Source organism: Anopheles arabiensis, chromosome 3 (genome assembly GCF_016920715.1).
Source record: "Anopheles arabiensis isolate DONGOLA chromosome 3, AaraD3, whole genome shotgun sequence".
NCBI lineage: Eukaryota > Metazoa > Arthropoda > Insecta > Diptera > Culicidae > Anopheles > Anopheles arabiensis.
Genome location: NC_053518.1, coordinates 61,273,967 through 61,301,870, shown reverse-complemented (window position 1 = coordinate 61,301,870; position 27,904 = coordinate 61,273,967). Strand labels below are relative to the sequence as shown.

The window sequence follows — 27,904 nt, the reverse complement described above, 5'->3', positions numbered from 1 at the left end:
ATTGCTATGAGTTAGAATAATCATAAATTTACCTTCCTGGTACTTTAAATCCAGTAAAACACATCTATACTACTTCAAATTGCACCACTATTGATACATTAACTCTAATACTTACTCCTTTCAAAAATACTTTCGAATGCATATAATTCGGATTTTTTTCGGACACAACGCATTTTACATATGTATAGATTTTATTAAAAGAAAGTTTAATGAATACAGTACTTTTAACTATAAAGTCAATAGCATATTGCGACGAGTTTTGAAAATAGCAAAAAAACAAAAACACAGAAAATTCTTATTTACAAAAGACACTTTAAAATAAACATAAAATAATAGGAGAGTGAAATTTTCAATTAGAGTAATAACTCGACGGCCATCGCTTGATTCGTAATATCATTTTACTTTAAATTGTAAAGCACGTGTATTGAGCTGAGTATTTTCATGTTGTATTTTCATGTACCGTTTCTTAAAAGCGGTCAACGCATTTTCGTTCATTTAAAGTACTAGCTATTTCTAGAGCAATTGCAGTAATCACGTATGAAAACGATTCAGATATATTGCTGAGCTGATCAGTATTAGCACATATAGGAGGTAAGTAGCAAGCTGAAGACTGTAAAACATTTATAGTAGCAATGAGAATTTTTAGAAGAATAATATGAAACAATAATCGTCAATTGTTTAAAGTCCATTTTATCATAAAAAAGATCCTAAAAAGGAAATTTTAAACATGCAAGAAAAAATAAATTATTTACAAAAGAATACTAAATCAGAACACTTTGAAGGATTGAGTTCTAATAAAAGATCTTTTTTGTAATTGGAAAATTGTATTAAAATTTTACTGAGCTAAATACTGCAGACAAAGTAGATAATTTCGTTTCAAGCGAGGCTTGTTGCGTAGCCACACAAAAAAGCCTGTGCGCTCCTTAAACGGACAACTCGAGCCGATTGTTGCGATAATCGTATAAAATATTTACAAAATTATCCGTTTATGAATACGGCGTATCCATTACACCCGATACACCGAGGAAACGGTCCGTAGTTTGCGATGATGCGCTCCAATTTCATAAATCCATTCTTTTCCAACTTTTCTATTCATCTTTAACGGCCACACTTTTCACTCCGATTTCATTCGTTTTTGCACCTTCGTTTGGTTGGTTCGCCATTGCGTCGCCATAAACCGTTTATCCTTTGTAGCATAAAATAAAACCTTTTGCGGATCCTATCCTGTTTTTTCTCCTCTCTCACACTGTTTTGCCTTATTTCGCGGCCCACTGAAGCTAAAGGGGTGCACTTACCCGCCTTTTAAAATCACTCCCGCCTCATCGTATACTTCTACGGCAACATTTTCACCGTATTACCGAGGCTCTAGTTTGAATTAAATTTAATGCTATTCTTAAGGCAAATGTTTCTTCCCTCGCTTACATCGCGCTGCTGGGAGGATGCGGGTTGGAAACAAAAAAAAACATGGGGAAACATTTCGTCCACTAAACGGAATGGAATATTTTATGTCCAGCCACCAGGTTTGGGTTCGTCAGTCAAGGGTAGGTTTTGGATCCGCCTGGATCGTCCGGCAAGAAAAACAAAACATGCAAATAACACTAAAACATCGTTCCAGCTGAGGGTGGCGCGCCTTATATTCCGCTGGGGTCTGGTTTCTTTTTCTTCTACTCCTCTTGTTCCTTACTTTATTGTCAGCAGCAAACGGTAGATACAGGCGTCTCATCCCCAGCCGTGGCAAGATTCCTGTGCACAGACATTTAACCTTTCACATCCTATCCTGTGGCGTGCTATCTCTATCCATTTCGCTGCTGCTTCGCTGCACCGTTGAATAATTTCCTTTTCCACGCGTCACCAGCCCGACACGGTATCATTGGGGAATTTATCGTGGCGGTAGAAGATTATCCACGGCCACGGTTAATACAGCGGGCCCGGGATGTGTTCACTTTTCGTTGTGGCATTAGCTTTTGTCCCTTGTACGATCGTCTATAAATCAATGTGAAAAGAAAAGGATTAAGGATTAGTAAGTCGCATGGATCTCCATGGATAGGGAGTTAAAAAAAGCTTCTTTACAAGCATTAAGTAAGAATAAAGGAAAATGTTTGCTTTTTGATAGGCATGAAATGTATTCCCTATCCAGCGCAGACTTTTCAGACATGTTTTTAAAAGCTTTTGTAGATTTTTGAGATTTAAATGCAGAGCACTTTGAATTTAAAACGAAAGTTCCGTTGTTTCTGGAAAAAGCATTCACACTCGAAGTAACTCTTAATGAACGAATTCTTTTGTAAAAGGACGAAATTCACACCACATTTCATGGTCTGTTGAGACTGCTCGTACGTACTGAAAGGTGCACAAAATTGCAATCATTAAAACATTGTTGAGGAAAAGGGGATAGTTCCTGTCTGGAAAGTAATGCTTCCTAGAATGCACAAGAGTGGTTCTAAATTCTGGCCCCAATTTATTCTTTGCATTTAAGTTTAAACCCCATCCCAGTCACCGGCCGAATGGTTGAGTTTGAAAACTTTTCCCTACCCGTTGAAAAGAATTTTGCATTGCAAAAGGGGGAAAAGGTTGAACCAAACTTTGACCACCGGCCGATGACGACGACCCAACCAGAACACATAAATCTTTTGACCGTCAAACGGTTTTCTTGTGTTTTTTCTTCCATCTCTCTCTCTCTCAATCTCTCTCTTTCCTATGGGCCGACGTGAAAAACTCAGCCGCCTGGGATACTGGGCCGTAAATCAAAGAACCATCATCTTAACGGAAAACGAAACTTCAAAAGTGTTTTTAACGCCATTTTCCACCAGCCGCTAGTAGCTCAACGGTTGAAGATCCACAAGCTGTTTGGTCGCTTCTCTTCGAGGGGTTAAGCGGAATATAAAATAGAGCAGAATGATTTCACCAACAGACTTTTTTTTTGAGTCGGTTGGGATCTTTATTTCGCACATTGCTCACTTTGGTAAAATTGTTTGTCTCGGTGGTTTTGCTCTGAAGTGGTCAAAATGAGCACTAGAAAGAGAAAAAATCCCATCCCTCACGTATACGTGTTGTGCAGGGATAAATTGCACATTACTTGCAGTAGGTGTTGAGTGGGGTAGCGTGAAGACTAGAATAAAGCCTGGCAAAAAAGGGCCAGTACAAAGCAACCATCTGACGACGAGGACAGAACGGTTGCCACTGGAAGCAAGTTGCAGAAATTTCAAGCAGTGTGTCTTCCTCCCTCCCCGACTTTCTTTTGCACTGAAGCACTGAAGTGTCAGTGTTTGTTGTGGTCCGGAAGGGCTGGGAAAGAACCAACAGACACTGCACCAGAACTCTTCGTATTGCCAGCAATGCTTCGACAAATTCACGCAACAATTCCCACCACATTCTGCTGTGGTTTTGCCCATACTTAATTCCGATCCAGTTCCTGCACGGGAAAACCGAAGGAGCCGATCGTACTGCGGCTGGTGTTTTGGTGGTATCCAAGGTACTCTAAACCACCGGTTCCTTCTCCTTGCGTACTTGTCAGAGGAAATATTTTCACACTAATTAGTGTCACTTTACCTCGTTCTAAACACACTGTGGTCGATGGATGATACCATTCCCGGAAAGGCTTGCTAGGTGACGGTGCGTTAACAGCTTTCTAATAGAGTGCTCGGATGGTTCGGTGAGCGATTCCAAAGAAACGGACGATACTAGAAGCTACTGCTGTGTGATGTGGTTTTGATGAGTAATCATACTATAGATAAGTATGGAGATGACGTTTGTTTCATTTTCATATGATTATCTGAGGCTGGTTCTTTAGAAGACAAGATTAGGAAACATTCCCTAATACACAGTCGAAAAATGTTCTCGTCTTCACGATTGAATAATACCAACACTTTGTTTAACTCTACGATTGTTTGACAGCAATGCGCATTCTATTTTGTTACGAGTAGATCTACAACTCATCGACATTCAAATGTCAGTTTAAACAATCGTCTTCTTCTTTGGAGCCCAACACTACCGTTGTCGGTCAAAGATTGTGCCACCATTCAGCAACTTTTTGGTTACCCATACCAGAATAGGCAATCCTACTTATGGGGGGCACGGTGCATACGGAGCTTGAACCCAAAACGGGCATGTTGTTAAGTCATACGAGTTAACTGAATCACAGGGCTTCCCAAAGTTCAACATTTTTACAGATTAGAAACAAAAAGTTAATCTTATTATCATATATTTAATTTCATAGTGAACAAACCGTTGTTTTACATTACGTATAAAAAACTACACTTAGACAACTTGTTTCCATACTACCCGTTGATATATAGTTTTTGCTAACATCAATCTGTACAATTGAAACTCCCTGTTTCGTTGTTTGCAGAACCAGTCCATTTTCTTGCACAATTCCAATGGTTTTGTTCACATGTGGATCAAATATTGATGTTATTCTGTTTTCAACTAGCCAGCCACTTTATTGAATCAGCTATTGATTGAAACACAAATGGCCAGTTGGACACGGTTCGATTCCAAGTTTATGGCACATCTCAATGCAACAATCCTCTCGACGACGATACAGCTGATGTTAGTGCCTATGCGTTATGTGGTAGACCTATGGCTACTCGGTGTTCACTGGCATTTATTCAAACGACTTAAAGTTTTCGTTACGCTCTACTACGCTTGTAAACCGGTTAAAAAAGGTCTACGGGCCGCTCCTAGATCAGATCCCCTAAATGTTATAGGCTTTTTGTCTTTGTTTGTTTGCGTAGAAGGCGCGTTGGAGACGAAAAAGACGACGATTCTAATCCAATCAAACGGTCTGATCGGCTCCTTTGTAGCGCTTTATGTCCTTTCCTCTCTAGCTCAAATAAAACAGACCACGATCCATCCACCATCCCTGAGGGGATGCATCGTTAGAAAGAAATAGGAGTGTTCAGTCTTCGGCTGAATAAAAAACTAATCCGTTTAAGGATTTTCCAAAACCTCGCCCGAAAACAACCCAAACGGGGCCAATAAAAATAACCCTGAAAGGAAAACTCTCGCCGGTTGAGTTCTAGCACCGAACACAGGCTCATAAGTCTTTCGCGCGTTTCCCTTTGTCCATTTTTAGTAACAGCTGTAGAAGTTGAATAACCACATCGTGACAACAAAAAAATAGTCCCGTTGTTCCCTGGTTTTACTCCAGAACAAATAATTTCTCTACCCAAACAGCTACCGAATGTAGTGGAAGAAATACAACAATACGATCAATCGATCGATAAAAGCATACGGAATCGATTCAAGCAGCACACAACAAAGACAGTGACAAAAAGGAGTGTTCCCTGGTGAACCAATTCGCCAAAAACCTCAACCGAAATTGTTTCTCCAACTAAACTTAAGTGAAGTAATAAAATAAGTTCGATTGAGCAGTCTTCACCAAAACCAAATGGTAAACGAAGTAAAGGAAAAATTGTTCCAACATGAAACGCGTACATACAAAAACAAAAGGGCTCACTGTACATTGGCAAACTGGCGGTAAAAGTCGTAAAATAAAGGCGAAATGAGCCATGGCAACCATACTTTGCGCTTGCTTTGTGCACAGAAATACACACATCTTTTCCGACAGGAAGTTGATCTTCGCCGGATTTCACGCGCATCTGGAAAGCGGATGAAGGGAGATGAAAAAAATCCTATTCCGGAAAAAGAAAAAAAGAAAGTGGAAAACTTTCCATCTACCCACGACTCTTCGCTCCGCCGTTGCCTTAGTTCAATAGAAACAGCTCCAGCAAGGCAAAGACCAAGTCTTACAGTGTGTGCCGTCGCCAGCCGGACGTTGGGTTTGACTTTGCGGGTATTAATGATGATGGTGATGATGATGATGTTGATACTGGTGATGACCAGAGACACCATAGTTTCGCTAAACTAGCTGGACAAATAGTAAATGAGGAAAAATCGTCCTTACATTGTGCTGTCCTGCGATGATGTGAAAGTTGAGCCATTCCCGCGATGCATTGTACGCTCGGACGGGTAAAAGTTTGCGATGCGAAATAAACTTCCATTCAACAAGAGAATTAAGATGACTTCTCGCACATTTTTTTGCTTCTCCGTACTTCTTCCCTCGCCAATTTTAGCTCATGAAACCAATCGGTAGTACATCGGTATGGAATGGACTGTTATTAGCGAGTTTTCTGTGCAGCACTTTTTTTGCTTTTGCTATTGCAGATTGAATGTGTCTGTTTAGGATCCCAATGGGGAGCAGAACTTGGCATTGTGTGGATTTCAATCAACTTGGATCGGTCATTGTCTCGAAGGGTAGACGGTCCGTCCTGAAATGATTGTGTTTTTATTTTCATTTTGTAAAGGCTTTCTTTAACTCGAAGTAGGTAATTTAACTATCCACAGCAGCATGACAATAATGTAAACAGATGTATTGATCACGATTTGGTACCATTTGCAAAGTTTCGGCTTGCTGGAAAACAAAATCTTAGCTGCTTTTGCTTGCTGCTTCATTCACAAGCACTAGACATAGGGCGTCCACAATAGACCAAACTTGTTGCACGTTGATTGCAAGCGGAATCTTCCAGAGAGATCTCGATGCCATTTCTGGTGGAAAGCTTTATCCACTGTTCTTACTGATGGATGCAAACACAAAAGCTTCTCGTCGCTAGACTAATAGTCCCGCTGCTGGTTCAAGTTTGTTTCCAAAGTGGGACATTGCAACGAGCAGTGCAGGAAAACAAATTCGGTTGGAAACTTTAAAACCACCCAGGATGGGAGACAAGTAGACCCGGATGTTTGTCCGATAATTGCGCACAAACCAGAGGCTGAATAAACGACAAAAGTTTGTTCAAACTACAATAATCTACCCATTCGATAAGAATTGTGCAGGAAAATTAAATCAAACTGTTCTGTTTACTTAGTTAGAGGGTTGGTTGCGACAAAAACTTGACCACAAGGAAAAAATCTCGTTAGTACGGATTTGTTGCACAAATTGCATTCATTAAGGCGTCTTTTACCAGCAACAACCGCTTTATGCGTCCATTTTTATCTTAGTATTATCTTAGGCTTAGTATTATCTTTTTATATCTACGTTAGCTTACCTTCTCATTCACGCCATCTCTTTGCTCTGTCAATTCGTTATCCTAAATTAGCAACTAGGCAAGTCAATTCGCTACCATTCCTCCTTAGCCGACGAACGGGAACGGTGCGTACGGGTTGGGGAAGAATCCAGGGAACGCAGCGGCTGCCGTCGGTTGAACGGACACCGACTGGGTCAAGTAGGTGGTCAGCACCGTTGGAACCACCGTCGTCGAGTAGAGCGTGGTATACGCCGTCTTAGCACCAAACGTCAGCTTCAGCACCTTACTGTTCGTCTCGGTGACGATTGTCTGCGTGACGACGGGTGTCGACTGAATCTGGAGCGACTGTTGCTGCTGTTGCTGCTGCAGTAGAAGCGGATTGAGCTGCGGAATCGGCGGGATGGGTAGGCTGGGCAGCGTCGTCGTTACAAGCTCGTAGCTCGTCTTGGTGATCGTACCGATCGGGCGCGAAATCGTGCTGAGGATTGTGTTGGCACCGTTGATGATGGGCAGCACGTGCGACTCGTACACCGTCTCGAGCTTAACCACCGGCTTCGAGGAGGTCAGTACCGAGGGAATCTGTGCAGCAGCGGCCGGGTTGAGCAGACGGAGCAGCGCCAACTGCTGCAGCTGTTCGGGTGTAAGTGCGGGAGTCGTTACCGGTGCTTCGGTGGTCACACGGTTTTCCTTGTTGCTTCCCGTGATCTTCTTCTTCGGTCGAATGTTCTCCGGGATGTTTGTCTTGTCCACCTCGGACAGGTCAAAGTCGGACCCAATGTTCGAGAGGTCCAGATCGGATGGTAGCCGTTCGCGCTTGGGCTTATCCTCGTCATCGTTCTCATTGTCATCACCGAACTCCAGCTCCAGGTGTAGCTCGGATCCTGCCTCGTCCAATCGGCTGTTGAACTCGTTCAGTGTGCGCGACGGTACGAAATGGTACAGCTCCATCGGTGGCAACGTTTTGGTGGCAGTGACTAGACGCGTCACATGGTAGGTTTGAATGAGGGTGTAGCTGGTAGTATCGCCTTCTCTGATAACAGGCAGAATGTGCGTCTTAAGCATGGCCTGGGTAGTGCTGAACGTTTCCGTTAGCGTTTCAAGTGGTGGCGTCTCCGTGTCAAGGCCCAGCACAATCGGAGGCAGTGTGGCAATGCTCGAGTCCAACAAATTGCTCTCCTTGTCAATGTGCGTCGTAGTGGCCAAAATGTTCTCAGTCAATGGTTCCGTTAGCGACGGTGTGATGGTGGCCGTCTCCTGCTCCAGCACCTTCTCAATAGTCGATGTGACAGTAATATAGCGCGTGTTCTTCACCGTACCCACCTAAAAGAGAAGACCATTTGCATGAGATCAGTTTATTCTCACTAAATAAAAATCAACACTTACTTGGAAGGTGTAGGGCGACTTTATCGTTGCAATCTCGTAGTACGTATCGCGGAAGTCAGCCGGCGTCGAAATCTCCACCTTCAGCGTCTCGATCGGATAGCGGCGCTCGATCTGGTTGTCGTTATCCGCATCGTTCAGCACATTCCCATGCACCGAGCCGGACTGGTCCAGGTCCGCATCCGTGTCCACCTTTTCCGCGTGCTCGGGTGACTGCGCAATATCATTAGACTGTACGGATGTGTCGGAAATCGGTGCGGTCGTGAGATTTTCCAGTACCTGATCCTTGGGCTTGACCGCGCTCTGCTTCCGGATCGCGACTGTCGGCTTCGCGGGCGATTTGTACTGCCAGCGGCCCGGCGACCGGTTCAGCTTGAACTTGTACAGACTGGTGGTCTGGCCCGGTTCCTGATCCTGCGGTGCGGACGGTTGCGGTTTCGGCTTGAACGATCGTCTGGTAGCCGCATCCGGCTGCTGCTGCTGTACCGTCGACACGCTGTGGGATGATGTTGGTTTGAAACCGTTACGTGAGGACTTATTGCGCCGGTTCTGATAGCCCGAGCCGGGCGTCGGATTCGGCTCACTATAAACGGACACCGTGGCAACCTCCACGCTTGATGTAGAATAACGGTTAAATCTTGTACTGCAAAAACACGGTTAGCGGAAGAAAAGGGAGGGAAGTGTTTACAATCACCGGGGTGGTGTCTTTGTACCAGTATGTACACAGTATGTGTGCGTGTGTTTTGCCGTTGGTTTGCATGCAGCACTTTGCCCAGAAGAAAACAAAACCCAAAACGAAACGCTCGCTGATGATGTGTTGATGGTGAATTTAGTGTTCATGAAATGGTGAGATCATGTATCGTGACATTGTTAAGTTTGTGAATCGTGACAAGTATGAATGGAATGTATAGTGGATTGCGTAAATAGGTGGAAACATGTGAGAAGTAATAAGTTGTGATGAATGTATGGTGATGGTATTGGGTGTGCGTTCATGCAAAAATAAAAACAAACAAAAAACAAACGTGCAAAACAAAACGTAAAACAAATGGATAAAATAATAAAATGAGCAAAAACACATATGCAGCTCAAACAAAACTCTCATACAAACAGACACATTCAAATCGGTAGTAATGTGGTGATGAACAATTAGACATGATGTGTTTAAAATGAGTGTAGTGAAACATGATAATGAAAATGTGAAAACTTTCAAACATATGAAGCGCAATCATACAGCAGGCACACACACAAACACAAAAACGTAAATGATTCTTTTTTAGTATCACGATGAGTTAAAAAATTGAAATTTTGACACAACGAAATTATAAAATTTACACACATTTACATATTGTTCACAAGCAAACGATTGCAAAACGCAACATTATGATTTCAAAACATTAATGTTTTAGTTTAAGAGGAAAAGAGAGATTTTTATGCTTGAAATAATAGTCGAATATACAAAATGACAGAAAAACAATAAATGACATGAAAGCGTATTGAATTGTTTGCACTTATGAACAACAAAGGAAAATAACGATTCAAAATAAATGAAACGAAAAAAAGAAATAATAACGAAGGATCTGCTCAACTGAAGAAGATAAAATAAAAAATAAATAATAGACGACAACACTCATGCATAACATTCACTTACACAGGCTATGAGCACGAAATGGAATGAAATGAAATTAAACCGACCGGCACAGCCGGATCGATCGTTTGAGTTCGCTTTAAATTTTGACTTCCGATGCGAGAACCGGCCCCCCCTCTAGCGGCACGTGTTCTGAATCGGGCAAAGTCGATGCAAGCAATACGTACGACACCTTGCCGGTACGGGCTTAAGGCACCCGACCTGCTACTGCTACTTACTTCTTGGCGACGGGCTTAACGATTTGTGTGTTGCGGTAGCGGCTGCCTGGCTTCTTGCCGTACGTAGGCTGCGGCGTTACCGTGGCTTGCGGTGTAACGGGTTCGCTCTCACCGCCCTGCTCCTGCAGATCGTTCTCGTCCTTGCTGATGCGGTTCTTCAGACGGTTCTTGAAGTTACCGCTAGCGCTACCGGGCAGACGGCGGGACGGCCGCACCAGGCTCGAGCTGGGCTGGCTAGCTAACAGATTCTCCAGCGGTAGCCCAGTGTCCTCGAGCGCGTGCGTCGCCGGCGACGGCGTGATGATCGAGGCCGCCTCCGGGTTGTACCGTGGCGTCTTGTTGAGTGCCGGCGCCGCCGTCTTCAGGATGCGCAGCGTCGAGCTCGGGTTCAGCTTGGGCCGCCGGCCATCGGTGGCCGGGCTGGATGGCCCCGCTGCCCCGTTGCCGCTCGCTGCCGCTCCACCTTGGTTACCTTGAATGACATGAGACGTGCTTTGTAGGACCTGCGCATACTTTCCTGAAATGTAGGTGCCGATCACGCTGGTCTCGTGGACGGTGGTAACGCCCTCCTTAACCACGGTGCCACCGAGCGTCGTCACCAGGCCGGTCGGATGGGATCTGCCCTTATTACCTCGCTTCGGTTTGGCCGCCTTCTCGCGCGGGGCTGACGATGGGGCAGTGGCAGCTACCGGCTGGGAGCCTGCCGCCGTCGGCCTGAGGTTGACGACGCGGAACGTTTCCTCGACGAACTCGGACGGCTGGCGGGACAGAAAGTCGTACTCCGGTTCGCCAAGATTGTTGCCAATTTGCAGCACCGGCATCGGTTCGTCCTCTTCCTCATCCTCTTCCTCTTCCTCCTCCTCGGCGTTGGTATCGTCTTCGGGCGTTTCCTCGTTCTGCTGCTGGTGGTCGTCCGTTCCCGCTACGGGCGAGCTTTTATCGGCCTGAGCATCCTTTACCCCAGCAACTGGTTTCACTTCATCTTCCGAAATGTTGGAAAACATTATCGGCGAGTGCTCTTCGTGTTGATCCTCGGCAGCATTCACCACAGCCACCGGTTCTTCCGTCGTCGTGGTTGTTGTACTTGCAGCAGTTACTGGTTTTACCGCTTCAACAACGTGCATCTTCGGTTTCTCTGTAACTTGAACCGCTTCAACTGCTACATTTGCGACTGGACTGAGTTCTTGCTGCTGCTGTTCCTGTTCCTGCTCCTGCTCGTGCTGCTGTTCCTCTTCTTCTTCTTCTTCTTCTTCTTCTTGTTCCTCTTCATCGTGCTGCTCGTCATGTTCTTCTTCAGCAACTTCGTGCACTTCCTGTTCCTGCTCCTTTTCGAAATCCTCTTCCTCCTCTTCCTCCGATTCAACTGCCGGGACAGGCTCGGGCGTCGTCGTCGTCGTTGGTTCAACCTTCGTAGCTACCACCTTCACGATCGGTGCGACTGGTTTAATGATCACAGATTTCGGTACCGGTTTCACGATGAATCGATCTGCCTGGGGTTGTTCTTGTTGTGGCACGGCTTCTGCCTTAACTGGGGCAACTTCAACGATTTTCGGCTTCGGCTTTAGAATTGGTTTGATTGCCACCTTCGGAACGGCCTTGGGGACGAACTTTAGCGGACCGATCGGTTTCGTCGTCGGAGGCTTCGGAGTTTCCGGCAGAACCTGCACGATGCTGACCTTCTCCTTTGGCTGCACTGGCAGCACGACCGTTTTGCTGGGTTTAATCTCCTTCACCACTTCCTCCGTGGTAGTGGTGGTGGTTGGGGTCGTTTCAATGACCGGAGGTGGTGGAGCCGTCGTTTTTGGTGGTTCTAAAAGTGGATAACATTTCGTTAAGTACCAACTACATAGCAGCGAATACGAACTTTGTTTGATTGTTAGTGTCTATATTTGTAAATTATTAAGATAAGGCTAAACATTCAGTTACTTCTTGCCGATGATTGCTTGCCCCACCCTGGCTTTTTAAAATCCGCCTAGCAGTTTAGCTTGCTAATGTTTAGCACAGTGGATAATTAAAATCTGCAAACACCCCACCCTGTAGCAAGCTGTATTTTTAGCAATCATCTAAATCAACAACAAACCTATCTGAACAATCAACCGAATGCGCCATCCCACCATGGCAGCTGACTGTTCGCAATCTGAATGCTAAAACCGAATTACCTGTCAAAGCCGGAGCGGCACTCTGCGGCGAAAAGATCATCACCGTGTTACCGATGGTGGTGGTAAAATCGAGAAATCCATACACCGTCTGGGTTGTGTAATAGTCCGGATTGACGTCCTGGCTCGGCAGCACAGCAAACACTGGATCCCCGCCGGCATCTTTCGGTGATGAGTCCCCATAAACTCCGCCTCCTCCCGGCGAATAGACGGCACCGTGTACGGCTGTAACGATGAATAGCGACGCGAAAAGAGCAGTGAAAATAGTTGTTCAAAATTATCAATCGTGTAATCGTGCTGTCGAATGCGGAGAAGGTCGCTAGATGAGAAACTTAAATAAAGCCACACTAATTTCCAACCAGCGCTCTACGGCCACCGCAGCCAACGGGGTAAACCATTCAGGCAAAGGCGTATCGATTGCGACACCGTGGGTTTTGAACGATCATTTATTCTAAAATGGCGTTCAACCAACAATCCGCTGCGCGAGTTGGGCGTAATAATTTGCTCAAATATTGACGCCAACAGTCTGTCACTTTTCCCACCAGCGCGGCAGCGAACGGTGGAGGGCCGTGCACAGTGTTCCGCTCAGAAGTTTTGTCGCACAGCTAACAATAAGCAAACAGGCAGCAATCAATTCATCTCTACGTTTCTTTGCATTTGGTTATTAAACTTTATCAAAATTTGAACGGATCTGTGATGCCGGTGTGAGGGGCAAAAATGGCATAATTGGAGGAAAGGGTTGAACTTTCATTTCTTGTGCATGGTTTTGACAGCGTTTGGAGCAAGCTTAACCGTAGACAGCACTAGCTGAGTAGAACTTTATGTCAATATCAACATAACTACACAACGCGTGCGTTTGATTCACTTAAAACTTTCACCTGCAACCATATCCTAACGTTGTTTTCTAGAACAAATAAAGCTGTTTGAATTGTTTGAAATTGTAAGTGTAAAGAAATTCCTTCCAATTAGGTGTTTATCAAATATGATTAAAAGTACCATGCACTTTAAATGAAGATGTTGAGCCCTTTCAGGAATGTCAGAGACACTCACAATGGAATTTACTATTAGATTCCAACTTAGCCAGTCTAATAAGTGTGCCAATACAGTCACATAAAATTCGCTTCCCGAAAGAAAGAGTCACGAAATTGTCCCCACATTATGAAAACTTCTAATACTGAAAGCAAATACTTCTTCATTACATTTTCTTAATAAAAACATTACTTTTGTTGCTATTGATTTGAAAATTTTGTACCTGTTAATGTTTTATGACTTTTACTTACGTTTATTTGTCATACGTATTAGCTAAATTGTTTATTTTGTACAGTTTTGTAAAATTCAAAATACTTCAATCTCACCTTCTTCACAATTGTCTTCTTATTTAACGCAACAATATGTTAATAATATGTTTAAACCTTCCTTAGACTGTCATTGAATATCCATGATTGGAAGAATTTATTTCGTTATTAGTCTTATACTATGGAAGCGACAGCTCGTTTAATAATTGGACCTGATCCGATGGGCATTTTTTCTTATTTACATTAAAGTTCAAACTCACTCTGTCGTGTTTTAAACATATCTTATGGAACACAGAGATTTTTTTCAAAAGTTTTATAAGTATTTCTCTCGTACTTAGCCTTAAAAAATTATATTTCCATTGCAAATCGAACGCTTAATATTCATGCCGATTGGAAAAATCATTCGCCTTAGCATTTATTTTTCTTTCGCATCTAAAGAAAAGAAAGTGGTATAAAATATTATTCTCAATAAATTGTAAAGGTAAGTAATAAAAAAAACCTTTCACAAATTTACTCTCCATTACTTACACTTTGGGGTTGATTATTCAGCGTCAAACCGTCTGGAGCGATTAAAATGAGTTTTTTTTGTTCACCTTCCCAAATCCTGAGTGTAATATTTCCATCAATCCTACTGTTGAATGGAAATGAATAAATTTTCAGGTACTCTCGTCTGAAGCGATGGATACCGTACCCTGGGTTGAGGTGTGGTTGTGGGAGTGACATAGAGTGGGAAAAGACTTCAAGTTATTCCATCCCTTGACGCTATCCCAAATCGATCTTCCACAATGCAGTCTAGACGAATCTAAATGTGAATGGTTGATTTGAAGTCCCTCCTGTTCCCAGTCGAAAAAGGCGAAGGCACGTGTTTAAGGACGGTTTTCGATGGTGGAATTGCGCTGGCGGCATGGTCAGCCGGCAGTGAGAGCCTCCCTACTGCACACCAAATCGAAGTCGAATAAATCGTTCGACTCTGTTTTATGCATAGCTTGCTAGAACGTGAACCACAAAACTCACCCGTACTAAATGTCCGCCAAGTGTTTGTCTGTGTGTGTATGTATCGGCTCAAGTATGCTAAAATGGAAACGACAGCAAATTATCCGAAAAAAGCGTAATGAAGCTTACGGCTTGGGGTGGAACAATGCTGACTCCTTTCTCCCCCTTTTTCAATTTATACTCGCAGAGAAAGTAATCACTCTCTCGAAATAGTCATGAAAATGCTAAAGCTCCCTTCCTACGTAGCGGTACCGGCGGTCATGGGTGAGGTTTGAAAAAGTTGAAATTTTATTCCCAGTTACAGGGCATTTGATGCAGCAAGGCCCATACGAACCAGCCTTTTGCAGGCACGATTAATCAGCAGCTGAAGGGTAAGAGGAAAGCTTTGGCATGGAGGGGGGGGGAGGCAAAGAAACAATCACTCACACCCGCCACTCGAAAGGATATTTGCAAATTACCACTTTGCGTGACGAGCCAATTTTAAATAGAATTATTCGTTCGAGCATGGAGCAAATGTTTGCACTGTCGGGCGAATGCACCACTCTCAAACACCATATGATGCACTTTTTATATAAACTTTTTTGTGTGTGCTAGATGTGAAGAGAAGGCATCCGATGAACAACGTCATGGAAAATGGCGTACAGTAAGCGTGAGTGAGGTGCGTTTCTTCGCCTGTGTACGTACAGATAGGAACTTCTTGCAAAGGGAAGCATTGCATGCAGTTGCGGGGTAAAGTTTGTACCGTGCGTACCGGTGCCTTCCGCCTTTACAGCTTACTTCGTAGTGTGCTTGAGTAGGTGAGGGTGCGGGTGTATGTGTGTGTGTGTATTGCTGATGTTTGCAACTAAGTTGAATAGCAGTTAGGAAACTAGAAACACACGGAAATCAGAGGGAAGGGACGATAATGGCACTGCGAAGGTTTGATGATTGGGCGGCACAAGAACTAGCCAACGAAAGCAGTAAAGTTGCGGTAGTTAGAACGAGAGTTTTTTCCACATTTTATTTCCGCTTTCCGTCCCGTGCCGCGGGTTGGCTGCTCCCGCTTTGTAAAGCACAACTTTTGCTCACAAACGATTTACCCTGGTACGCTGTTTTGAGCCGAACATGTGAAGGGAACTGATTGAAGCGTGCGTTTAGATTTTCTGATTCAAAAGGATGCATCGCTAGGTGGAACGTCGCAAAACGAGTGGAAAAGTTTAAAAAGGCGGAAAAACGAATACGTGCATCGTTCATACACACACACGCACATACAAATTCGAACCCATGTGAAAGCGTCCTCAGGAAAAAGTCCCAAAACAGATGCCTTTGAACGGGAAAAAGGACAAGTTTTAACGCAATACTCTTGAACCTCCAAGGACAAAGTTGTTCCGTATGCGATTGCCAGCCGGCACAAAAGAAGCCTGCCTCTTTGCGGGCGCAGGAGAAACAGAACGCAAAAGCAATCGTCCGAATGAAATGTAACTAGACGGGGTTTGCTATCGGAGCCCCCCTATTTTTTCGTCGCCGAGACTTCTGCCAAATGGATTGTGCCTGTTATGTTCTTTTGCTTTCTTTTTTAAAAAAAATCTAAAAGTACATGTGCAGAAAGTTACGCTCCCACAGGTACACCAACGGGCAAACCTTTGGGTCGCATTGCAGCGTACGTGAATGTATGCACGCGTGTGTCCTTTGACTAGCAGTGACATCGGAAGATAACCAGCAGGACAAAACTGCAGAACAGGGCAGAGCTGGCCTTGTTAACGAGCTTTTACCAACTTCTTCTACCTACGATTTACATGCCAGCACACATATTAAATTCTTTCACTATTCTAAACACGGACCATTCGCGCGAGTGCAATCGAGCAGGACGGCGTGCCTTCGCGCAAGTACAAGACACTCTACGCGCCACTCCATCGAACGGAGCTGCCATTTGCTCACGTTTGGCAGGTTTTCTACTCGACATTTTTGGTCCTGGACTTGGAGCATACCATCCTCGTTCCATTTCCAATTCTGCCCGCACAAACCAGCGTGCAACCAGTTCGGCTCGGTGCGGCTGACTTTAACAATATATCAAGCTCGGCTTCCTTTTTCGACCGGGCAGCGTCTTTGCTGATCCCCCGGGTCGGTAACAAAGTGGTCTAGATCAAACGATAAGTAACCACGGCCACGATTTGCATACCTAACGATTAGCTCTACGAACCTCTGCGTCTTGCTCCATCTCTTTCTCTCTCTCTCTCTCTCTTTGATCTCGAACAAGGGTCAAATGTTTCCCACTTGCCGCCCATTCAGTAAAACCTGGCAAGTAATGGAGCACGTGAAGAAATGCTTTAATTCGACGTGCCCATTTGCTCTGGCGTGCCTCTCGTGATTGAACGATTTGCAGGAGAGCTAAATTGAATAAGTCGAATGTAATTTACACGTTCCGATTATAACGATGTGTTTCAGCGCTAGTAAAAACATGAATGTAACAATAAAGAATCAACTATAAAACGAAGAAAAACATTAAGGATAATAATTCCCATATCTTGTGCTACAAGGTATGCTTTCCCCCATTTTACTTGGTGTGTGCTGTACAAGTGCTGTAGAATAGCATATCCGGTCTGCGTATAAATTGTACACGAATCTTTAGTACATAGGAGCAAAACTATCTTACTAAGGGATTGTCAAAAAACTAAACAAGGCATCCAATCTGTGGCAGTTTCATCAATACCACTTGGTTTTTTTTTTCTAATTAAAATTAATTGATTATTTAAAAAAATGAAGATTTAAACCAAATAAACTTTACGATTTTACATAAACATACATAAAAATAACATAAAAATGTATATAGGTACAAGGTATGAGAATAAGTTATAATTATATTAAATTACATTATTATTTCTAACCCTCATCCAATAATCAAAGAGCATTTGTGTTTTGTATGCTTCACATATTAACTACACATATTCACAATCTACTAAAGCCCTCTCTTCAATTCTAATTAAAAAAACTAGATCTCTACTAGTCTTGTTTGAAAATTTCTTAAATTATTAAGACTAAACATCGGATTGCACCTTTAAAACAATTTCATGGTTTCAAGCGAAGCCACTCTTCGCCTTTCAGTAAAAGTCAAAGAATAAAAGCACAGACACGGGAATAAAAATATTTGCCAAAATAAAAAGCAATGAAACGTAAACAACCAAAATAAAGAAAAACACGTAAATGATAAAAATCCAGCCCCACTGGAACGACTGATGTGTGGGCAAAGGACACGCACTGGGGCAAAACGACACGATGCTGCCATGTATGTCGTCCATCCGATGCTGAGAAGGATTTTTTACCTTTACGTTGAAAGCTCGTGTACGTATCCTCTTCTTTATTTTGCCCCCGTTTTTCAGCGTTTCAGGAGAAAGATCAAAGGTATTCGGTGCTGTTGCCGTTCCGGTGCGGCATACAAACCTGCCCTTATTTTTAGCTAACAGGTAGCAACATCTCCTCCAGAATCGCCATCGGCCTTCCCATACACGCTTAACTTCTAAAGCCACGCATGTAAACATCTCAATTAGGCGAGTGCTCTACAGGAGAGTGGTTTTTTTTACATTAGCGTGGTGAAATGTTTATCCCTCTCCCGCTCCCGTTACCCGTTCCCATCGGTGACAGTTTTATTTCCGGATGATTGTGTTTTCTTTTTTTTACTCTACAGATATACACAGAGCTTACCAGTTAAGCGCTATGGTGGTTATGCGAGAAAGCAGCTGGAGCTGGCTGGAGGAGTCGTTCTAAAACATGATTTCATCATTCTTTTCTGCTTCCTGGAATGGAGTTTCCGCTCATACGAGTTAGCAAAACCAAAAGATGGTGAAACGTGTATTCTTCGCGTAAAATAATACACATGTATGTTTCACACCATTTGTCTATTTCCTTTCGCCGCTGTCACAACACATACTGGCGACTGTGAGTGAACCATGCGCAGAAGATTAAGACATTCTTAGTATACACAACATTCACAAAAAAACGAATAAACAAAACGAAGGCCAGAAAAATATTCCAATCTCGTCCTTCACCACATGGGCCAGGTTTATTCATCTTTGATTGTATTGCACAAGGCGCACACACACACACCAACTCGCATGATTATATGGCGTTAGTGTGGGCTTGATTTTCTCCACACAAGCCATTGCGCTTTTACATACGTTTTTTGGTGGAAAAACAACGAGAAGGGGTTCCACCAACTAGAACGTAATTGTTTTGTGCAACAGGGATATGTTGCCTAGCGGAACAACGCCATCATGTTGGAGTTTGTGAGATGCTTTCGTTTTTCATTCCGTCATGTGTCGAACATCGTTCGCCGCTTCCCGCGGGACAACTGCAAATCGTTTCACTTTTATGCCTCCACATAAATTTAATGGACGATTGTCCCCAAGGCAGTCGTCTCTAAACGTGTGTCACTCGTTTCCCATTTTCTTCCTTGTATTACATCTTTTCGTTGCGTTACTCCTGCTAGAAGTGTGAGCCGCAAGGATAATACAAAAATCATTGACAAAAAAGTGTAACACGAATGTAACCAAAGCACCAGGTGTGTTGGAACATTCAAATTCTTAACTTTTCCCCACAGGAATGGTCACAACACATTTTGTGTAAGGTAATTTTCCGTCACCGACCCGTCACACCGCCATCACATGTTTGTCACTTTTTCCCCACATTCAAACGGGGTGGTTTTGCTTCCACTTCCTTTTGGTTTGTCAATTGTGAAAGAAAATTGAATGTTTTTGATGCCCCCTTTCACTCGGCTCCTGAGCCGGTGCTATATGTTGGCAGGCCTCAAATTTGGCTTTCCCGGAAGGCCCAAACTGGCAGGATAAAATCTGTTCACACGGATTGCTGTTTAGGGGGAAAGTTTTTGAAGATTTCATGTGGAAATAAAACGTTGATGTCTTCTTGCCTGTGTGCTGAAACGTTCAATGATGGAAAGATAAAATGCCACAAATTTCAACGAGCAAAACAACCTCGCTGTTGCGTTTTTTCACCCTACAAACACTGACAAAATACTTTGGCGTTGGCGCCTGATGTGTGGTACTTTTCATTCTTTTATCAAACGTACATGAAATGCGCGTCTCATTAAAAAGACATTCAATGGCAAGAAAGTATGTGTGCGCACACGTAAAAGGTAATTTTGTGTCAAAGACTGTATGAGTATAGTTAAAGCGAAAAACGAAGATGCTCACGGCACATACACATTTTTACATACCCTTTATACACAATCCGATTGAGCAAATTTTTATTCAAGAGAAGAAAGAAAAACTGTTACCTTCGGAGGAAAGAAATTTTATCTGCACATTTGTATCATCTAATAAGTCGTTTTCATGTTTTCTTTTTCTGCGATCGTTTGATGGTTTTCGTAAGGGACCATATGAAAAGTTTAAACATGTTGTAATGTTCACATACGTTAATGATGTAAATAAGCACCACAGTTTGTTTGTTTAGAGCCTTTAGACTTATATGTTTTCATAAATGTGAGATAAATTATTAACAGAGCAAATCGAAGAATAATTTCTGAAAATAACAAGTAAGGATAGAGTAAATGTACCAATAATAGTGGAATGTATGATTATTTTAACACATAGCAATTGGTATATGCTTTATCTTTGCAATCACACGCATTTTTACCATCTAACAAAACAAATTTACGAAAAAATTATATTTTTATAACGACTTCGTTGTACCACAATAGTAGTATGGTTCCTATAGTCGACGTATTGTGTTCCTATAGTGATGGTAAACAAAGATACCTCAAAAACTGTGTATAATATAAAATGGAACCTAGTTTTCATGCTTTGTCCTATGCATAGCAAGGATTGCTGCCATAATATTGATCTCTTTCATCATTTGATCGTAAAAAATGTACAAATTCGATTGATGAAAATATTGACCAAAGTACGATATACTATGGTCCACCCACACCCGGTAAATTACTAAAAGAAAACTCATTTTAGTGAAAACAATTAGACATGTAAAAAAAATCTGGAAAATATCTAAAATGTATTGTTTTAACTGATTTTATGGCTATAATCACAATAAGAACATGCCTGTTTTGTGTTCTTATAATGGCACTATGGTAAAACACTGAAAAAGGCAAATGCATGGTCTAAAAGCAATGAATTCTAGTCAATCAATAACATTTAAAAAAAGTTATGTTGAAAAAGTTTATAATTCATTGTTAAGTGGTCGCTTATAACGTTAACAAAAATATTAGTTTTGTTAGGAAATCCTAAAGGCCGGGGGACATTGTCCGTACTCGCTGGTGTAATTTCGATTTTCATAAGCGCATGTGGCGGCGGCTGACCGAAGCATTTTGCCAAACAATTTGGAGCCGCTTCAGAAAATATGTTATTCTTCCATGTTTTTTTACTAAAACTGAACTGGAGACGCTTTATAAGTGATAGATAAATATGTTGTGCAAGTGTTTCAGCCATATTTTCTTAAAATAACGGTTAAAAAACTACTTTCATTTGAGTTCCGGAACGACCATTCCCTCGAATATAAAAAAAAGCTTCCACCAGCCGCCTCCAAATGCGCTAGTGAAAACCGAAATTACACTAACGAGTACGTACAATGTCCCCCGGCCTTAAGGATTTTGGAGAAATGTTGCCACATGTCACAAAATAATGGATATTTCGGTCACTAAGGTACGGAATGGCCCTATCAAACTTTTAAACCCTTTGCAAATGACCTTAGAATATTTCACAGTAACATAAATAACTTGATCTGAAAATACGTCCGAAGCCGTAATAATGTGAATCTTAATAAAAATAAATAACTTGATTACTTTTAAATTATCGTATGGAGCGCATTTTAGTGCAATACTATCACTATTGGCACTACAACCACTATAAGTACGTTTGCCCTATACTATTTAATAGTAATGAAAACTGATATGACATCATAGAACATGCTTTGCTAGGTGCTGAATAAAACTAGTCGACCCTCTTATAACTTTACACAGAATGAATTCAGACCCCTTCTACCATACCCACTAAGTTGGTAGGCTACATATTGAAAAACTTGGGTAATAAAGTAGACGATATTCAAGAACGATGAGTAAACGCATCGTTACCATTAACTGACTGAGCATTATGTGGTTTTTAATGAAATGCATAATGGCATTCAACCAACCTCGCCAAACTTTAAAGCCTTGCGTTATTTATTTTCCATGGTAAGGTAACGATTTTTCAATATCTCTGGTCAGTATCATGCTCGGCTTTTTCCTGATCCAAACGCCTTTGCACAAAATTGAGCTTTAATTGAGGCGTCGAAATGAAGAACTAATGGGAAAATTTTAAACACCAAACGGAACAGCAGTTTGCCACACTCGATGGTGCGCCTCTCGATTCAACGCTCTGGCGTTCGAGTGTCGATTCAACATAACGAACCTAACTCTGTCCGAACGACTACGGCTTTTGACCGGTCCAATCCGAAGCTCGATCCTCTCGATCCGGCTCTTCGCTATCCCTGATAGTCAAATGAAGAAAAATAGACTTCACACTGCCACTTGCACACGGGTACGGCTTGATGTTTCATTAACCACCAGGGCATAGCAGATCCAGGGGTAAGCATGAGATGCAGTGGGAAGCTTCATTTCCCCCGGTTTGAAACCAGTGCGATGGTTCTGGATAAGAAACCTGATCGAAAGTCCAAGCCCTCCGGTGCCCGAAACAACAGCCCGATGTACGGTTGGCATCCACCGGTGGCACATACATACAAGCACAAATAGCAAATGGTTTGAAATTTAACTTTAATTAGACTTTTCTCCAACTTAATTTGCATTTAATTGGACTGTATCCATCTCTGCAGTGGTTGCCGGACCGGCCGACGATGGCTCAGACCATGCCGCCCATGAAGGGAGTATTTTTCGCATTCTGTTGCGAAAGTTTCGTCCCATTGGCTCATTGGGTCCATTTTTCGCACAACTTCCGCCTATTACTGGCAATAAGCTTTCCCGAGTCTCGAAGGTGTTACGAGTAGTGCCGGTACGACCTACCTGGAGCAACTAAACCCATTGCTAACGGTGCGAGAAATGGCCACTGGCTGCTGCTGTAGGTCCTGGAGCAAACAGTGGAAACTTTGACTAACTGCAAATTAACCGTAACTTTTTACCATGCTGTGTCATCGAATGGAGTGGAGTATCCTTGCAAGTGCTACAACGCACGTCGCACAGAAAAGGAATGAACAGGCTTGAAGAAGTTTTGTTTCGTGCTTTGATTTCTGTGAGAATTGCAACAAAAATAAAATAAGGTAGATCGCCTTTAAACTTTGAATAGCATTTCGTAACGTTCTGATGACAATTTCTTATTAACTAATCAGTATAATGCTCCCCATGTGAATCATCGCCCATAACCACACGGGCCACACTTTCCTACGGAGAGCCAAATAAAAAAAAGCTGGTATTTCCAGCAATCGCAACGCCCAGCGCTAAGGCAAAGAAACAGACGTATCCGTTACAGTTCCGGTTCCGTTCCGGCATATGCTCCGAAGGGAAAGAAAACGCATCACACTCGAACCTCGTGCAGGCATAGAAATTGTTCGTGGAAATCGATACCGACTACCGGACGAGATGGCCCCTAATTGTAGGCAATCCGCACAGCGCGGTAATGATCACTGTACGCTCTTCAACAGCAACCCACACATACACAGTTTGCCTTGCTGGTCGACATTCATGCGAAATTATTTCCCCCCGGGCTTACAAGACCCCGTGTCGCGTCGTACGTTTCCAGGGAAAACATGCTGCTGTGGGAAAGATAAGAATGTCCGAATTCTGGAGAAACCCATGAATGGTGAACAAAAAACTACCGTCGCCCTGGGGAGGCGAGTGCTAGCAAGGAGGATAAAAAAACAGCAAGCACAAGTTAGCGAAACGAAAGGCTGGATAAACAAAACTTTTGCTCTACCGGGAAACTTCCGTTTCCCCTGCCCTGCCTTCCTCCGGGTGAAACTTTCCGACTTTCCGGCAGCCAGAGACAGACAAAGCCGACAAAAGTCGATAATTGGCGGTACTTCGTCTAACAGAGGGCACATACGTGCAGCGGTACAGCTGGGAATGTGTTTTCGTACGACCACTTCACTTCACCTGGAGCGAATGCCGCTGCTGCGCAACGTGTACTTCACAACCTACCGCAGCCTGATCATTCCTATCGATATCAGTCTGTTTCCTTGTTTTGAGTGTATGTGTGTGCAAAGGTAGGCGTGCCGTTTGGAAAATGGGAATTTATGTAAATTTGTATCAATGGAGAACATACACAGGTATTTTATTACCGGATGTCGATTACAGGGTGCGAATGAAACATCCCTTTTTCCTTATGGTACGCCTGCAAGGTAGGCAATCGGCAGAACACTACCAGCATAGGGTGGGTTCGAGTAGAGAAAAACGTCGACATAGCCTACAAACACATCGTTTCCGGGTTTTGTGTACGTGGAAGTGTGTTTTGAGAGTATTTCCCATGGCGACGGAAGCGTACTGCTCATCAGCTTGTAACAAAGAGAAGGAATGCAGCAAAAAAAAAAATCTACGATGGGCACGGAAGTTTACCTGTAGTCTTTGTCACTCGGAACTAGAATGTCTCCCATCGATCGAACGTCCACAGTAAGGATTGGATTGTAACCCGAAGCTCTAATGCTGTTATCGGAAATTGGCTACAAAGTAGATACACCTGCTACCGGATACCGGGCCAACCATTACTATCCTATTATCGGGCAGGCGTTACGTCTCATCCCTATAGGACCCTTTCCCAGGCTGGTTGGCAATGGCGTACAAAGTGGATTGCTTTTAAGAGGGTCCAATAAAACCTGGCTCCGTAAAATATTTTAAGAGTTGGAATTTGTTGCTTCAGAAACTTGGCTATGTACTTGGCTAAGAAGGTAAACTTCACGTGCTTATTGAATCATTCCAATATCATACACCTATCCATAGCCTCTTCGCTGAACACAAATCAACTTCATTTAGATCCTTTCATTAATGCCAATCCGCAAGACGTTAAAAGAGCAAAAAATACCAGTTTGAAACGAATTAATATTTCATGCTTCCATGCCAAAACTACCAAACTATCCTGTTATCTTAAACACAGCACGTCTGTGACATTATTTTATCCCCTCCGCCCAGCCCGACCATCCGAAACGGTTCAAACAATTCGGTCTCCATCTTTTCTGGAAGCGATTATTTACTCAACGCTCGCCCATAACTCCCTCGGACCCGACGCATACGAGCAAATGCAGTATGTCGTTCATTTTCGACGCTGGTTGCGTTTATTGTGGTGGTAAATTGCCCCCAGACGCTTCCTCTCGGCGAGCAGTTTTTGTCTGTTTCCCTTCAGATAGCGGTGCTGTGCACCAGTCGAACCGAATGCCACTTATAGCGCTGTTAACCTCTGGAGGTCATAAAGTTACCACACTCGGGGCTCAGCTGATTCTCTTCCCCTTCGTGCCGTTGGACGCCGCCTTGTTTGGGCTTTCTTGAGCGAGCCAAGAAAGCAGACTTCTCGCTTACAGTTCGCCCCGGACAAAGAAATACGACCAAAGTGAACCGCAAAGTGAAGCGAAGAAAATTATTTTGTAGGTTAGATGGCACTTTTCATTAAAGTTTTCCTCCGTCCTGCTTCCTAGCCCGGGTTTGGCCGGTGGTAGTTTCTTCCTTTGCCTCCCCGCGCTGCATTGCGCTCGGTGCGGCTTCCGGTGGTGTAATGACATTTGCATAAACATAACCATTTCTTGGGCGGCTCAAACCTTGGGCCCAGTGCTGACCTAAAACAACTTTTACGGCACGCTTGTGTCCTCCTTCCTGTCTAATGGAGCCTTATGGTGCCTTGGCGGTCGGTAAATAAAAGTAGTGGAGAAAATGCAAAGCAAATCAGCCTATGGTTTGGTACGGTACAACAAATATGCAAAGAGACACATACACACACACACTCGCTCACGTTAGGAAGAAAAGTGAACGATCACGACCATCTTGATGCAGTTTGCCTATGGCGTGACAAGCATTGGCTTACTTTGTGCTGAAATATGTGCGTGTCTGTAATTGTCCAACCTTTTAAAGGTGCTTTATTTCCCTGTCGGCCAAACGGGGTTCCAAAGTTAACTTCGAGCCACAAGGACAATGTGTCGCTGCAACAACACATACACACAAGCCTGAACCGGCAAATAAAAAATAGTTTGCAGTCACAAAACAGAAAACCCTTTCTTTTTAAAGGATATCCACTCCTGTCCAGAATATATCACACGCAAGGAAGGAATATATCACAATTACAAACTTTACAGCCCCCGGGCCAAAAATGGGGTTGAAACCGAGAGGGGGCTGTCATTTACAAATGACTGACGCAGCCTTTGCTTCGTGGCTCGAGTTTGGCAATAATTAATCACTGATTAGGGCGTTAATTTGTGTAATTTAATGGCGTGACGAAAACAAAAGTGTTTCTACGTGACCGTCGTGCCAGGGCTTAATATAGAGTGGCTTTTCGCAGGTCATATCACTCACGACAGCAAGGATTGATTGCGTTTAGAGAAAGTGAAGGGTTGGTTGCGAAGTTTTAGTGAAAAAATAAAAACGGATTGGATAAACAAACACGAATGGTTTGTTGGCACATACCACGGGTAGATATAATGGAGTAAAAACTAAAACAAAAATGAATTAACTTACCATTTGCTAAGCAAACGCACAGCAGCAACAATTTGATAAAATGTTCCATTGTGTAGCTGTTCTAGATCGATTCGCTTTGATTTACCGGATTGATGTTACGAAATTTATAAAAAAGACGTTCTCAGATTGTGGTGCTCTGTGCTAGGAAATTAAGTTGCAAGCGTTTGCATTATTTGTGCAATCAAGCTAAAGTTGGTATGCAGAGAGTTTCTGTAAAGAAAAAAAACATAGGTTAAATCAATGGAAAATAAAATTTCAAAAATAACATTTTTACAAACTTATTTTAGAGTATAAAGATCGAGCTAAAGAAAACAAAAACATATTTTAGATAAATAGAACATACATTAAGAAAAATATCGGTAAAATCACAATAGAAACCTTTTTTGTTAAACAAAATTCAAAATTATGTAGGATCATCATTCCAAAACTTCCTTCCTGTTTTAACGGCTAGAAATTATTGCTATCAAAAGTTTGATAAATTAAAAAAAAACTAGGATATTGTGAGTGTCATTAACAAAACCTCTTCTATTGTTTATTTACCAACAGATAAATGATCTGGCCGAGCGAAAGTCATGTAACTTTTCCAGTCCAAAAGTCATTACCATACAATCACCACAAAATTTATTGTAGAAATTTTCCCATCCCTAATCTAAAACTTTAAAACCAAACGATTTGAACATTTGCTTTCAATAAAAAAAAACATTGAAAACTAAATCGAACGTTTCAGGCAAAAAAAATAAACGCCCACTGGACGGACTGGAGGCAAAATTAGAGAACAATAAAAATAGAACAAACTGAACCCTTTTCCTTCATGATTTAAGCATCCGACACCTGTGAAACAAAACGGCAGACGAACAACAACTGCATTTAGCACCATTCGACCTACACCAAATCGAGCGGTGGATAAATAGTTTTAATTACTTTAGTTTCCACGATTTCGTCCGTTTTGTCCACCAACAGCAAGCAACTGCAAAAGCGTTGAGCGTTGGTACCCAGCTTCAGGTGGGAAAAATGGCTCGACTCGATGCAGACTCGATAGCCAACGTGGATAAAAAAACAAGAACGAAAATCGAATAGTGGCTTCACAAAAGCTTATGTAATAATAATTCATGAGCCAAGGTACTCCTATTGGGTTGGGATGCTGGCAAAAATAAAGCTTCAGGATAGTTTTTTTTTCTTTTTTGCATTAGTTTAAGTTAGATCTAGCAGTGAAAAAACGCTCACCACTGGACCATAGCCTGCGTGGGTCAGTTGTGTACTCTCGCTGCTGCAAAATTGGCCTCACTTTCTATTCACACCACAACGTCATCATGGATGGCAAAAAAGGAGCACTTAAATGCATTCTCCCATTCGATCCTACGCTCTAGAACACGAGCAGGGTGCAAGTGTGCAACATTTCAGCGCAAGCCACATCGGCCAGTAATTGGATAATAAACTGTCTGGCAAAACCGGTACGGTCTGTGCGGTGCATAAGTTATGGCTTTATGTAACTAGGACGATCCCCGGAAGTCCTGTGCGATTCCTTCCTTTCTACGGATATCTCTGTCGGGGGTGGGT

At 42.8% G+C, this 27,904-nt stretch overlaps 1 protein-coding gene across 4 annotated transcripts; it reads right to left on the bottom strand.

Annotated features, from left to right (window-relative positions):
• Positions 1-177: 177 nt before the first annotated feature.
• LOC120902101 (proteoglycan 4) lies at positions 178-26,524 on the bottom strand. Of its 4 annotated transcripts, none has more exons than XM_040310606.1 (7): positions 26,348-26,524; positions 12,422-12,643; positions 10,263-12,072; positions 8,679-9,042; positions 8,403-8,612; positions 7,041-8,339; positions 178-1,983 (listed from the first exon to the last, which is right to left on the bottom strand). In XM_040310606.1, exons 1-6 carry the CDS (start codon positions 26,394-26,396, stop codon positions 7,125-7,127), a joined length of 3,870 nt encoding a protein of 1,289 aa, XP_040166540.1. In that variant the 5' UTR covers positions 26,397-26,524; the 3' UTR covers positions 178-1,983; positions 7,041-7,124. The 4 variants fall into 4 exon arrangements, with proteins under 4 accessions (XP_040166540.1, XP_040166542.1, XP_040166539.1 ...); XM_040310608.1 differs by having other exon boundaries at positions 8,403-9,042; positions 10,263-10,734; positions 10,894-12,072; positions 26,348-26,523; XM_040310605.1 differs by having other exon boundaries at positions 8,403-9,042.
• Positions 26,525-27,904: the final 1,380 nt, after the last annotated feature.